Here is a 14621-nt window from a genome sequence, read left to right as displayed (position 1 = left end):
CATGGCACCACCATCTTCTGAAACTTCCAAAGAAATTATCATCTGGTACATCTTTTTATCCATGAAGACACCATAAATAGTAATATAAGTGTTATGTATCAATACCTGCCTTCTAACATCTTTTTAGGCAAATAAGGAATCATGCTTGACAAACTGTTTTGTAATTTTTCTTTTTTTAACTTAAAAAAAAATGTCTTTTAGATATACTTCCATGTTGATACATATAAATCTATCTCATTCTGTTGAATCGACGGTAATGCTCTGCATATTATCTTTGACTATTAGCATTTCTATTAAAAAAAAAAAAAAAAAAAGCACTGGCTGGTTTGGCTCAGCATTTGGAGCACTGGCCCATGGACCGAAGAGTCATGGGTTTGATTTCCAGTCAAGGGCACATACCTGGGTTGTAGGTTCGATCCCCGGTCCTGGTAACCAATCTATGTGCCTCTCTCACATTGATGTTTCTCTCTCTACCCCTCCCTTCCACTCTAACTAAAAGTCAATGAAAAAATATCCTTGTGCCCTGGCTGGGTTAACTCAGTGGTTAGAGTGTTGGCCCGTCGACCAATGAGTCACAGGTCCGATTCCAGTCAAGGGCACATACCTTCATTGCAGTTCATCCCTGGCCCTGAGTTGTGTAGGAGGCAGCCAGTCGATGTGGCTCTATCACATCGATGTTTCTCTCTGTCTCTCACTCCCCCTCCCACTCTATCTGATGACAAATGGAAAAATATGCTTGGATGAAGATTAACAAAAAAAGAGGAATTCCTAGGTCAAAGAGATACACAATTTAAAATGATTAGATACTATGAAATTGTTCCACTTTTTATACCTCTTAATGTTTTTTTTGCATCGAGTTGTACTTTTCCTATTAGGCTTACCTTTTATTACTCTAAATTTTTCCATTAGAAAAGTACTGTGTGTTAAGTTAAATTTGAGAAATGAAAAGTCAAGCCCTGGTAGGTTTTACTCAGCGGTTAGAGCATCGCCCCGAGGACCAATGAGTCATGGGTTCGATTCCAGTCAAGGGCATGTACCTTGGTTGTAGTTTGTCCTCGGCCCTGGTCGGGGTTGTGTGGGAGGCAACCAGTTCATGTGTCCCTCTCACATTGATGTTTCTCTCCCTCTCTCTCCCTCCCACTCTATCTGAAGATAAATAGAAAAATATCCTCAGGTGAGGATTAAAAAAAAAAAGGCCAAAATAACAAAATACACATATAGGCTGTTAGAGCTCCACGGAATTAACACTAGCATTCCTCTTTTTGTTTTTTATTTCTTTCCAGTTTTCCCTCCAAAGAGAGATAGGAGGTATAAATTGGTTTGCTCCTTTATTTATTTATTTCAGTTGATCTTCACCCGAGGATATTTTTTCCATTGATTTTTAGAGTGGAAAGGGGGGAGGAATGGAGGGGCAGAGAGAGAAACATCATTGTGAGAGAGATACATTGATTGGTGGCCTCCAACACGCACTCCGACCATGGCCGGGGATCGAACCTGCAACCAGGTATGTGACCGTGACCAGAAATCGAACCCACAACCCTTTGGTGTGTAGGCCAATGCTCTAACTACTGAGCAACACTGGCCAGGGCAGCTCATTTATTTTTAATAGCTATAACCATACCTGAAGTAGAAATTAATGGTCTGCTTTAGACTTAGAATGTAAATAATAAAAAGAAATTCGAGCCCTGGCCAGTGTGCTCAATTGTTAGAATGTCATCCCACACACCAAAGGGTCATGGGGTGCATGCAGGAGGCTGTGTCTCTCTCACATCGATGGTTCTCTCCCTCCCTTACACACTAAAAATCAATGGAAAAAGTATCATCAGGTGAGGATTAACCCACCCACCCAACAACAACAAAAGATCTATTATCTCTTATTTCTACAAGTCACAGTTGATTAATATAAATGACTAACAGTAGTATGCATACAAACAAACCACTCCCAAATGAAATAGGCATTATAAAAAGCATCTGAATATTTCAAAAGCATTCTTGGTTCCAATAAAAAAAGGATATAGATCAACTTTCTTAAACACCTCTTAAGAACATACAATAAAATTTATTAATAGCTAACACTGGCATTATTATTTAATGTAATTATCACTCAAAATAGCCAACCTTTTTATCCTTAAATGAACCACTGCCAAATATACTCTGGGGAAAATTATCAGCAACAATCTCCCATTTAAAATTTAATGTTTACATGATTTCCCTCTCAAATTATAGCCATAAGCAGTGACTAAGTTGCCAGGTTTCTTTCTGTGATTTTTTTTCCTTTCTGTGATCTTTAAGCTTTTTATTTACATCCACTCCCCAATGCCCCAGTACTCTTAGAGGTCCACAGATCTCAGTTTGAAAATCATAGACACTTATGTTTGTAACTTGACTACTGAAAAGAAAGGGACAAGGGAGCAATCTTCTGTGAACTTTGTAGGTATTTCAGGCATGTGATAACGTACCTGTTCTTCATTTTCTATCTTGTCACTCACATCCTTCATGCCTTCACCTTCTCCAATTCCACCTCCCTCATAGTCATGGAACTCAGTTGCTCCCTCGCCTGCTGAGTCTTCCATAAATTCTTTGGGCAGGCAAAATCCCTTGAACATAAAGGAGTGAACAGTTAGGCACAAAAGCAATAAAAAAAAAAAAAAAAAAAGGGGGGGGGGTATTTTCAGTCCTACCACACACACACAAAATTTAAACAAATGCTTAATTATTTTTCTAGCGCCACACTGTAAATCTGATGGAAGTACAGGAGGCCTTTCATCTTCTTTTCTCCCTTGGTGATGACAGTTACTATGTAGTTTCAAAGCTTGACATCAGATTTAATATATGAGGTTATGACTTTGCAGAGGGCCTCTGGTGTATAGTAATTTGTCATTTTGCCAAGACAGAAATTTGATAATGTGTACCAGGGAGAGTATTTAGGAGCAAATCACTGAAGGAGAATAGACCCCTCAGAATCTAAATCCCAAAGGGGTTTTGTCCTCATCTTCTTCTCCAATTAGGAGAGAGAAGACATGTGACCCTGGAGGTACGGCAACTTGAAGCAGATGCTACAAGAGGGAAGTTTCAGTTTTATTTTAAAAATTGAAATTTTGTGCAATGTTCCTCAAATAAAATATTAATTTTAATATATGGAAAATATGCCTTTGCACAACTCTTGAAGTAAACCTGTCACTCTTGGGGAACATGCCACGTCCGACTGCAGCACCTGGCACATGGCACAGCATGGGGTCTAAAAGAGCAAGGCCAGACACAGTAACATTTAGGAAGTGTTAACAAAGCTCTTTCATGTTGGAAAATAGCTGAAAAGCAAGATCAACTACTTTAGTGTGTGGGACAAAGTGAACAGAAAAAGAAGTATGCCCTGGCCGGTTTGGCTCAGCGGTTAGAGCATCAGCCTGCAGACCAGAGGCCCGGGTTTGGTTCCTACTAAGGGCATGTACTTCGGTTATGGTTTGTCCCAGCCCCGGTTGGGGTTGTGTGGGTGGCAACCACTCAATGTGTCTCTCTCACATCGATGTTTCTCACTCTCTCTCTTCCTTCCTCTCTCCCTCCCACTCTATCTGAAGATAAATGCAAAAGTGTTCTCGGATGAGAATAAAAAAAAAAGAAAGAAAGAAAGAAAAGGAAGTAGAAGGAAATAGTGGTTCTCAATGAGAAATTTTAATTTGATCAGAAAATATAAGCTATCACCCTATGGACCAATGAGTCGCAGATTCGATTCTGGACAAGGGCATGTACCTCAGTGGCGGTTTGTCCCTGGCCCTGGTTGAGGACGTGCGGAAGACACAACCAGTTGATGTGTCTCTCTCACATTGATGATTCTCTCTCTCTTCCTCCCACTCTATCTGAACAAAGATAAAAAAATATCCTTGGGTGAGAATTAAAAAAAAGAAAGAAAGAATATATAAGCTATCGAAATATTTGTCAATCTCAGTATGAAAATGTACGAAAATAAGCTGCCAGCAAACACTGATTGTGACTTAGTTACAAAGAAACAGCTTTTTATAGATTAAGTGCTGTAATTATAACCTAAATCTATTATCTTAGTACTATGTCCAACCTACTTTCAAGTTCCCTCAGCACTACCCATAAGGGATATGAATACAATTTGGAGACAAAAAAAATTATAGGAAAGGCAAACTCACTCTCAGGACATGTAGTCTTACATAGTCCACTGAAAAAACAGTTTGGTTAACTTACCTAATTTTCCCATTGTGCTACATTATTTTAAAAGAAATATAATGAGATGTAGGCAGAGTAAGACCACACAGGAAAGACAGATGTCCTTCTGCAGGAACACCACTAGAGTAGCTACAACAGAACCAGCCAATGGACTCCCAACACTTTGCTCATCTCAGAACCACTTCCACCCCCACTTCCCACCCTAATACACATACAGGTCAGCCAGCCCTGATCCACTCTGGAACTTGTCGAATCGTTACAATGGTGCATGTGGACAAACACAGCTGACTCCAACGTCAGGCCCCCTCACCACTTGTTCTCTACCGTCATTTGCATGCAGTGGTTCCACCAAGAAGCGACGGGATGTAAGACTGGCTCAGTGCTCATCAGACACAGGGGGCAAATCTGAGAGGCATTCATTTATTTATTACTCAACAAACGTACATATATATCCTCTAGAAACAAAGCACAGGCTTGCCTGCCATTCTTTGACCCTTTCCAATACTCCAGATATTCAGAACTAAGAACTCTCAACTGTTTACAAGAAGCCCAGGCCCCACCTTCAGTTTGTAAATTCCTACCTCCCTCAAGATCTCACATATACTCTACTTAGATTTGGAGAAACTCTTAGAATACTAAAGAAATCAAAACAAAACAAAACTATAAATATATGTATTCAGTCGAAGTGGGTTATCACAAAAATGCTAAGGAGTATAAACAGATCTCATTTTACAAATGAAGAAACTGAGGCTAAGAGAGTTTACTCAAAACTGGACACTTATGATTAGATTACCACACCATGCTGAGTCTGCTAGAGCTGGCTGTCTCCTACTAGGTACAGGGGCTGGATGAGTGGATGGCTTCTGTTAAAGAACAATGCTCTGCCTAACATTTCATTATAACTACACATAAATGACTTAAAGAAAATTTAATAGCCTTAAGGATTTATCCATCCTAGAAGTCTAACTTGGAATTAATCAAAGGAGACTTCAAACTGGGGATAGGGAGAGTATGAAAAGAAAGCAGCAGCCTTTAGACAGCCTCTGAAGTCTAGGGAGTTCATAAGTGGGGGATCTGTAGGTTCCAAGACTATAGTAGAAACAGGTTTATTAAAGGGTGCCAGACAGAGCCTTAAATAATCCAGACGGAGAGCAAATCACCGCCTGCTATTTGTGAAGGTCCCAAATAAAAGCCCGTCCAACCAAACACTAATGGGTACAGAATGTACCAGCTGCCCATGGTGCTCCATGTGAAGAGTCCTTACCTTCTGGGCAAGCTCCGTAAAGACCTGCGTGAGCACGGAGAGCAGCTTTGCGGTGCTACGGTGAGTTGCCAAAGACATGGTCAGGAAGAAAAGTACAAGGTCCGAGTACCTGGAGAGCATGGGCATCAGGCGCACCAACAAGCAGCAAGACTGGCTGAAGAGCTGGGGGAAAGCAGATCAGAGGGTCTGTTCACAGTGCTAAAGGGGTACCAGGTTTCCTTTGGTGTGAAAAAATGGTGATAAAAATGTTCTGGAACTAGATAGCAAGGACAGTTGTACAACACTGTGAATTCAATGTACTAAATGTCACTACTGGTAAGGTTTATGTATTTTTAACACACACAGGCCTGCTCACTGAGATTTCGTCCAAACCCTCAAAAAAGTACACTTTAAATTCTCAAGTCACTTAAGTCTCATTTAGTTAACCAAGTTTTTTTTTTTTTAAATAAAATGTTTGTAAACAAATTCCACTGGGAATCAAAGTTGGCACTGGAGGCAATAATACAGAACATAGTGTCCTACAAAGTAAAAGTTGTGCCCTGGCCAGTTTGGCTCAGCGGTTAGAACGTCGGCCTGAGGTCCAGAGAGACCCAGGTTCAGTTTCCACTAAGGGCATGTACCTCGGTTGCAGTTTGTCCCTGGCCGTGGTTGGTCGTATGGTCGTTATGGGTGGCATGGGTGGCAGCCACTCGATGTGGCCCTTTCACATTGATGTCTCTCTTTCTCTCTCTCTTTCTCCCTCCCTCCCTCCCTCCCTCCCTCTCTCCCTCCCACTCTATCTGAACAACAACAAAAAAATTCATTCAAAGTAGAAGTTGCCTTTCAGGACTTCTGGATTTGACAACTTCCTCTGCTGGCTTTGAAAGAAATGGTATTTGCAGAGCATAGCCATTAAGCATTAGTTGATGACAGCAACATCCACCATTAACACCAAATACCCAGGAGAATATGGTTAGAATGTAAAAAATACCAAGTTAATGGATATTCTGGATTGTTAGTATTTTTGCACCTATGTATCTTACAACTGTAACCCTTAGCTAGCAAACCCTAAGCTTTTCAGTTTGTCAGTGGTGTTTACATCTATAAAGAAATCAAATTCCTAGTGATTTTGCTGCAGAGGCCTACTTTAGGACCACCCACATAAAGCAAGGTGAAATCCTCTCTGCCTTTACTCAGCCCACTCCCGACAGTGAGAAGCTTGTAAAGAACATTTGGTTACCATGTGCTTTGCTGCTGTGCTGTCCTCACCATACGATTTCAGTCTCTCCAACAGCTCAGAGACAGCAGAAATTATTTTCTGTACATGCAAAGTGCTCACGTCAAACCAGAAGTCTTCCTCTAAGAGTTTTGTTAGATGTCCTGATTGCAGTCTCTGAAAGCCTGCTGCCTCTGTCACTCACAGAAAAGAATGATATGATAAATAACAGAAAATAAATCCTTTTCAGCCCCTTCGTCATTTTAAACATCTGTCCTTAAATAGTTACAAAAATAAATCATAAAATTTAAAAATTAAATCAAGTATGAAACTAATTTTTGCCTGATTTCAGACATACCATCCTCTTCTTGTGGCCTTGTCTGGTCAGTATTCTCATCTGTCTTTTTACTGTTTCTTTCTGCTAAGTTCTGGATGGCATAAAGTACAGACCGAATGGCAGTTTCCATTTTCTCTGCAAAATCTTCTACAAACCCTTCATCCAACATTTGGTTTCCTATTAAGTAACATGGTACAAACAAACAAACAAACAAACAATCTGATCATTTGCTTCAGGAAACCATTGACAACCTTCACGTGTTATCCTAACAAATGGCCACCTGTAAGCACCTACTATGGGTTAACCACTGTGTCAAGCTGTTTTGGACACAAAGGTGAATGAGATATAGTTCTTGCCTAAATAAACCTGCAAGTTTATCATCTTTTATTAAAAACAATTTTGGTATAAGAATGTCAAAAATATAAAATAACGGTTTAGATGGTGTATAGAAATACCAGCTTAGTCAAAATATCACCCTTAGCTTTCAGTCTAAGGGAGGACTGTCTGTGACAGCTGTGGGGCCTGTGGTGTCTCCATATACGTGTACTACAAAGAAAATGACATAAGGGCAATCCAAAGGCAAGAGACTCTAAGTAATTATAGCAAAAACAAACAAACAATAATATATATAAATATATATACATATATAAAAAGAGTTGTGGGCCCTGGCCAGTTTGGCTCAGCGGTTAGAGCGTCGGCCTGCGGTCCGGAGAGACCCGGGTTCGGTTCCCGCTAAGGGCATGTACTTCGGTTGCAGTTTGTCCCCAGCCCTGGTTGGTCGTGCGGGTGGCAGCCACTCAATGTGTCCCTTCACGTCAGTGTTTCTCACTCTCTCTCCCTTCCTCTCTCTCCCTCCCATTCTATCTGTACAAAAAATGGAAAAATATCCTCGGGTGAGGATAAAAAAAAAAAAAAGAGTTGTGGGTTCTGACCACAACCGTCTGCCTTAGAACCCTAGACAGATGTGTCTAGAATAAAACAGTATGTGTCTTTAGAATAATCTAGGCTTCACCTACAAGACATCATTCCTATCCTGGGCTTTTATTCCCTTACTGAGTAACAGTCCTTACCTCCTTGGCTGCCCGACATGAGTAGGTGTGCCTTCCAGGTAGTAAAGTCATCTGTGGCTTTACTGATTTCTCCTCTGACATACTCCAGGCTCTCAACTAATGCCATTTGTTGGTCTGTTTGCTCAACTTCCATCCCTGGAAGAATGAACAAGGACTCCAGGCCTTGCAAGTGAGTTGACACCTGGGACAGGTAACTCAGCCCAGAAGAGCAAACTTCAAAATCTTTCCTGAAACAACAGAAATGCCACAATGTTGAAAGGAAGGAGCTATCCCCCACTCCAGCCCACCACACACACAGTGCTCCCTGCAACCACTACAATGGAAGCAGGGCAAAACTCACTGCATCTGAAGATTTACAGCTACACACTTGCTACGCATTATGCCTGTCCACTGAAAAATGGAGGACTGAAGCATAAGCTCTTTCACAATTTTACCCCATCACTAAACTCTGAGCAAGTACCCATGCACACAGAGGAAGAGCAGAGGCATAGCACACTCACCAAGAATGAAAGAGGGTCTCACAAGACTGCTGCCTAATTCTGTCAATGTCAGCTTTCACTGTCTGAATGGTCTTCAGCATCTCTGTTAATCTCGAAGTTGACTGCTGCCAAAGCTGGTCCTGTTTCCGCATCCGACAACCAGAAGGCAGCTGATTTCCAGGTACTGGGGATGGGTAGCTCAGATCTGAGGGGATGAGGTCCGGCACTCCTCTGGGAAGCTGCCCCGTGGTGAGCTTTGGTCCTTCCGGGTAGAGGGCAGAATGCTGACCCTGTGCCTGGGCATCACCTTGGCCTGGAGCTGACCCTGCACTGGGGCAGCACTGGAGGAGCCAAGAGAGCTGCTCAAGCAGGATGTGAGTCTGCATGGCCAGGTGCTGCAGCCTCTCTGTCCACTGCTGCACACCATCCTGAGGGGGGAAGGCCACAGGGTAGAGCAGTGGCCCTGTCAGCCTGCCACGGATTTCCTGCACACAGCTGAGGAGGTTCCTGTGCAGAGAAAACCATGGGAAAAATACAAGGCACCTTAAATACATGGCATACGTGTTGTTTTTAACAGTAAATCTGTTCACTTCTGAAGCAAGTATGGGCTTTTTCACATAAACAAAAAAAGAAGACTGCTTCAATAGGTAAGAAGTCTATTAAAATGCCTTCCAAAGCACTTAGGCACATCCTTCAAAACTCACTGCTTATCACCTGCCCCCTCACAGCCCTCTCACATGCAACAGTCACACCAATGCAGTGACTTCAACCTTTTTATAAAATCTAGTAAATGTAATATATTTTACTAGATAAACCCTTATGAACAGAGCAGAAAATAGCTGAAATTGAAGTAAGTCTGGAAATACTACCTCTCAATATTCAACAGATGATGACAGATTTCCCAACTCTTACTTTTATTTATTTTTTTTATCCTCACCCGAGGATATTTTTCCATTTTTTGTACAGATAGAGTGGGAGGGAGAGAGAGGAAGAGAGAGAGAGGGAAACATCGATGTGAAAGGGACACATCGAGTGGCTGCCACCCGCACGACCAACCAGGGCCGGGGACAAACTGCAACCGAGGTACATGCCCTTAGTGGGAACCAAACCCGGGTCTCTCTGGACCGCAGGCGGACGCTCTAACCGCTGAGCCAAACCGGCCAGGGCGTTACTTTTATTTTTTTAATATGTTTTTATTTACTTATTTATTTAGTTTGAGAAAGAGAAAAGGAGAGATAGAAATATTGATGTGAGAGAGAACCATCAATCAGCTGCCTCCCACACACTCCCTACTGGGTATCAAGCCAGCAACCTGGGCATGTGTCCTAACCAAGAATCAAACCAGGGCCCTGGCCGGTTTGGCTCAGCGGTTAGAGCGTCGGCCTGCGGTCCCGAGAGACCTGGGTTCGGTTCCCGCTAAGGGCACGTACCTCGGTTGCAGTTTGTCCCCGGCTCTGGTCGGTCGTGCGGGTGGCAGCCACTCGATGTGTCCCTTCACGTCGATGTTTCTCTCTCTCTCTGTTCCTCTCTCTCCCTCCTACTCTACCTGAACAAAAAATGGAAAAATGTCCTCGGGTGAGGATAAAAAAAAAAAAGAATCAAACCAGGACCTCTCAGTCCATGGGACAACACTTAATCCACTGAACCACACCAGCCTGGCAGACATCCCAACTTTTAAATATCTATTTCCATGGAGGAGCATCATATATGGCCAAACAAATTAAAACTTTGTGGTCCAAAAAGCCTAAGAAACTGAAACAGACCAAACCTGATCTGTGCCAAGACTGGAATGCCCCAATACCATAAACACACAGTCTTTCAGCCCGCATGGACTGTCAATCACATATGCCCTCATTCCAGACCCAGGTGTAGTTCAGCCATGGCAATGTTGACTGTCTGGCTCAAGTGTGAACTCATCTCCCACACCCCTTTCTCCTAAGAGGTGTTGTTAGACCCAGGTGTCAGAGGCAGATCGCCAAAAGCCAGGAGAAACCCCACCGGTCTTTTTGGGCCTCAAATTTGATTTTGCAACTGAGAACACAACATGAAGCAACTCTGAGCTGACCCACGTAATTCTCCCTAACTCAGGCCACAAACCCAACTGGTCAGCTGGTACCTGAGGAGAATCCACTGCTCAGTCAGCGTGGTCAGGGAGCGCCGCTGTCGGATAAGCATCTTCATCAAATGTGCTGAGAACCCCTTGCACCGCTCGATGTTGCCCACACCCATTTCCTGGCAGGAAGGAGGAAAGCAGGCTGAAAGTGCTGCTGGCAAGCTCCAGGGACAGTGCAGACGGGCTGCACTCTAGAGGCGGGCGCCAATGGCTTCTCAAATTAGGCTCCCACAGATCATGGATATTCCATGACTAGAAACTAGTTTTAACATCAAAATTGGTTATTAGTGGCGCTTTCTCAATTCATAAGGGAAAAAAGATCTAAAGGTGGCCTTCTGAATTTGAAGTTTACCTTCCATAACTTTTCTTATGCATCTGGCCCTACTGGCAAATGTAAATAACAAAATTTATTATAAGCTGCTCTCTGATCAAGCCCAAAATTACAGACTTGTACTGTAAGTTTAATGATGTTCTGCAAAAAGCTCAATCACTCCCAGTGACGGCTGTCACTACGAGACAGGTCTGAGAATGCTGCCCTGCCACGAACAGAGCTGGAGCTCTCCCAGTGCTGGGGTCTACCATTCTAACCTTGGCCGGAGCCGCTAGGGCGGCACTCAGTCTGGCGTGCCGTGCAAGACAGCGATAAAAATACTTCTGGCACCCATCCCATGAAGACGCGATTTCTGTAAGAAGCCTGGAAAACAAATAAAATGTGATTTACTTAATTAAAATCACTCTCCACCCCAGATCCTAAAGATTCAGAGATTGATATATATAGTCACAACAAAAAAGCAAGAATCTGAATAGATTTATTTCTGTGAGGCACTTATCAGTCCTTTATGCAAAAGATGTATTATATATTTAGCACTGAAAGTAGAGTTGGGAAATACATTATGATGACCATATAGTTTCCTTAATGAAAACTTTATAACTCTCTTGGCAGTGGAGGCCAGGGGTCATAAATTCTGATGTGTATAGAGGCCAACCAGATACCAAATGATTAAGGAGAGCCAAGCACAAAATGATACATGGCAATGACAGCTGACCTCCACGTGGAAGAACAGGGATTGTTAAAGACCACAGAGAACAGGAGAGCATGTGTCCTGTCAAAATGGGAAAGCTAGACCACCTGGCCAAATTTTCCTAAAACACTGAAAATCCAGAATGTTTATGTAAAATCTGTACTTTTTACAATGTTGTGTTGAATTCTAATTTAAAGCCCGAGAAGACTATTGAGCAAACTAAACGCAAACATATGCCGTACCCATAATGCAAACATTTACAACAACCTTGCTGTAGTTAACGGAGATAGCTCTGTCTCAAAATTGATAGGCTCTCAAAATCAAGAATAAATCACAATTTATAAGAGGTTTATATATGTGAAGCAGCCAGAACTGTGGCTGTTCTCTCCAGGATTTTCACTTGTACATTCAAATGAAGTAAGGAGAGCTTAGGAAAGTCAAAGGACCAAAACAATAATGGGAGAGGCAAATACGAGGAGGAAAGAGAAAGGAAAAAAAAGGAAGAAAATTAACACCTGTTGAACACTCAGGTGTTAAAGAGCCAGGCACTTTTCTAAATACCATGTTCAGAGTAATGCTAGGTGAGAGGTATTGCTATCCCCACTTTGGCAAAGAGGACATAGAGGTTTAAATGACTGGCTCCATCCATAATTTAAAAAACAAACCTAGACTCAGCCTCCTGAGTGCTGCTGACTATAGACAATGCGCTCCGGAGATCCAAGGGGCGAAGATGAAGCACCTCTTGAGGGTTTTTTGAACGGGCCCAGGCCAGACCTTTGCGATATGACAAACCTGGGAAATAAAGAGCATGTATTGGAGTAAAGCAGCTCAGGAGAGAATGGATGTGCCATGCCTCACTCCTGCCCCCCAATGCCATTTCTACTCCAAGTCAAGTTCTTGGAACAGCATCACCCAAGGAGCTTGTTAGAAAGCAGAAGCTCAGGCCCTGCAGAAGTGAAAACAGACTCTCATTCTGTACTTTAGGAGTTCTTGAGTGAGTCGTACATGCATCAAGTTTATATAACATATTCGTGCTGAAAATAAAAAACATGATTTCTAAGAAACCTCATAAAACTGTGAAAATATTTGGAAATCACAAACAGTTCATTATAGGATTTTGCATGTGTGTGACTGGAACTCTTAGAATGGCATTTCAGAACCTTGCCCGCAACCTTCTAGGAGTCTCCACTGTTTCTAGAAAGTCCCTCTAAATTATCCATGTTGTTTTTCTCCCTAAAAGCTGGTGATTATAGTTCATCCGGTTTCAAGTGGGAACCTTACCAGTTTTTGCAAGGTGTTTAAAGAGGTCTGCTAAGGCTCGCTGCTTCTGTACAAGAATGTGTTTGGCTTCTGACTGCTGCTTCTCCTTCTCTGCGGAGGGCTCCACCTTTAAGCTCTGCAGCTCACTCACACAGGAAATTACTTCACCTAAGGGGAAAACAAGGGGGAAATATGGAAATCCCAAGGGCTTATTAATGTGTTAAAATTACTCAAGGCCAAGGACATTTTTGGAGATGAGGTCCAGGTGTTATTTATTTTTATATCCTGGATAACAGAAAAGTAAAACACATGGGATTTCATATCCCTTGACAACAAAAAAACTCAAATAAAAGTAGTTATTCTTTTAGAGGTTTTATAATCAATCAGGCAAAAAGCAGTCACTGAGCACTGATTGTGTACAATGATTTATACTAGGAATTTAAATCATCTGAGGTACATTTCCTGTAAATATGATACATACTGAACTCCTACCCTGTACCAGGTAGATATTCTTTCAATTTGCATAACTCCAGAAGCACTTATCTGTAGCTGCTCAGAGAGGTTTGTCACTTTCTAAAGGCCATTCAGCTAAAGACCCCAGGCCTAAACCATTCCAAAGGCCAAGTTGTTTCTCCAGCACCATGCTGCCTTCCTGAATACCTAGGGGTACCTATAACAGGTCCCTGACACAGGCAATGCTTGGGCTGTGTTCCCCCAAATGCATGCTGAAGTCCTAACCTCCACACCTCAGAATGTGACTCTTTGGAGACAGGGCCTTTAAAGAGCTAACTAAGGTAAAATGAGGTGATATGGGTGGGCCCTAATATAATCTGAGTTTTGTCCTGAAAGGACATCAGGACACAGATGTGCACAGGGGGCACACAGTGTGATGACACAGTGAGAAAACAGTCACCTATAAGCCAAGGAGAGAGGACTCAGAAGAAGCCCAACACTTTGTTCGTGGACCTTTAGCCTCCAGAATGGTAAGAAAATTAACATTTGTTGTTGATGTAGCCGAATGGGTGGAACTCTGTTAACGCAGCCCTAGCAGACAAATATGAGCAGTCTGGTCCTCCAGATGAGAGCAAGCACAACACAAGCATTGCACTGGCATTGTACGGGAAATCAGAGGAGTGCTCTGTGTGATAGTGTGCCTTCCAGAAGATGTACACGGGACCTGTATTCCACTTACCCTTATCATCAGGCTCAAGCAGAAAGGTTATCTTGAGTGATAATGTTAGGCTATTATTGCAGCAAGTTTTCTAAATAAGGAGCTTTCTGAGATTGAACCATAACCTGACTAAAGAAGGACCAGTCCCACCTGGCCGGTGTGGCTCAGTGGTTGAGCACTGACCCATGCAGCAAGAGGTCACTGGTTTGATTCCCGGTCAGGACACATGCCCAGGTTGTGGGCCAAATTCCCAGTGGGGGGCATGCAGGAGGCAGCCCATCGATGGTCTCTCTCATCGATGTTTCTATCTCCCTCTCCCTCCCTCTTTCTCTAACATAACAAAGAAAAATTTTTTTAAAAAAGAAGGACCAGCCCCACTCTAGACACCACACACACCGAGGGAAGTGAAGGACTGTCAGGAGCCGAAACTATCTATTAGCACTGGATTCCTCTCCCTAGCCATTGATGTTATACTACTGAGCAAATCTTGGCTGTCAACTCCCCTGAGCAAAAGTGGTC

At 42.7% G+C, this 14621-nt stretch overlaps 1 protein-coding gene across 1 annotated transcript in view; it reads right to left on the bottom strand.

The window, feature by feature from the left end:
- MDN1 (midasin AAA ATPase 1) overlaps nt 1-14621 on the bottom strand; it is a 156996-nt gene that overhangs the window by 21339 nt on the left and 121036 nt on the right. The window contains exons 75-84 of the mRNA XM_036247864.1: nt 12953-13099; nt 12337-12463; nt 11238-11343; nt 10653-10768; nt 8558-9043; nt 8058-8284; nt 7009-7164; nt 6675-6844; nt 5456-5617; nt 2460-2597 (exon numbers count right to left, since the gene is read on the bottom strand). Of these exons, the coding sequence (XP_036103757.1) occupies nt 2460-2597; nt 5456-5617; nt 6675-6844; nt 7009-7164; nt 8058-8284; nt 8558-9043; nt 10653-10768; nt 11238-11343; nt 12337-12463; nt 12953-13099 (1835 nt within the window). The remainder of the gene's footprint in view (nt 1-2459; nt 2598-5455; nt 5618-6674; nt 6845-7008; nt 7165-8057; nt 8285-8557; nt 9044-10652; nt 10769-11237; nt 11344-12336; nt 12464-12952; nt 13100-14621) is intronic.

This window comes from Molossus molossus, unplaced genomic scaffold, assembly GCF_014108415.1.
Source record: "Molossus molossus isolate mMolMol1 unplaced genomic scaffold, mMolMol1.p scaffold_m16_p_8, whole genome shotgun sequence".
NCBI classification, from domain to species: domain Eukaryota; kingdom Metazoa; phylum Chordata; class Mammalia; order Chiroptera; family Molossidae; genus Molossus; species Molossus molossus.
The sequence above is the reverse complement of the archived record's forward strand: the minus strand, read 5'-3'. Positions and strand labels throughout refer to the sequence as shown.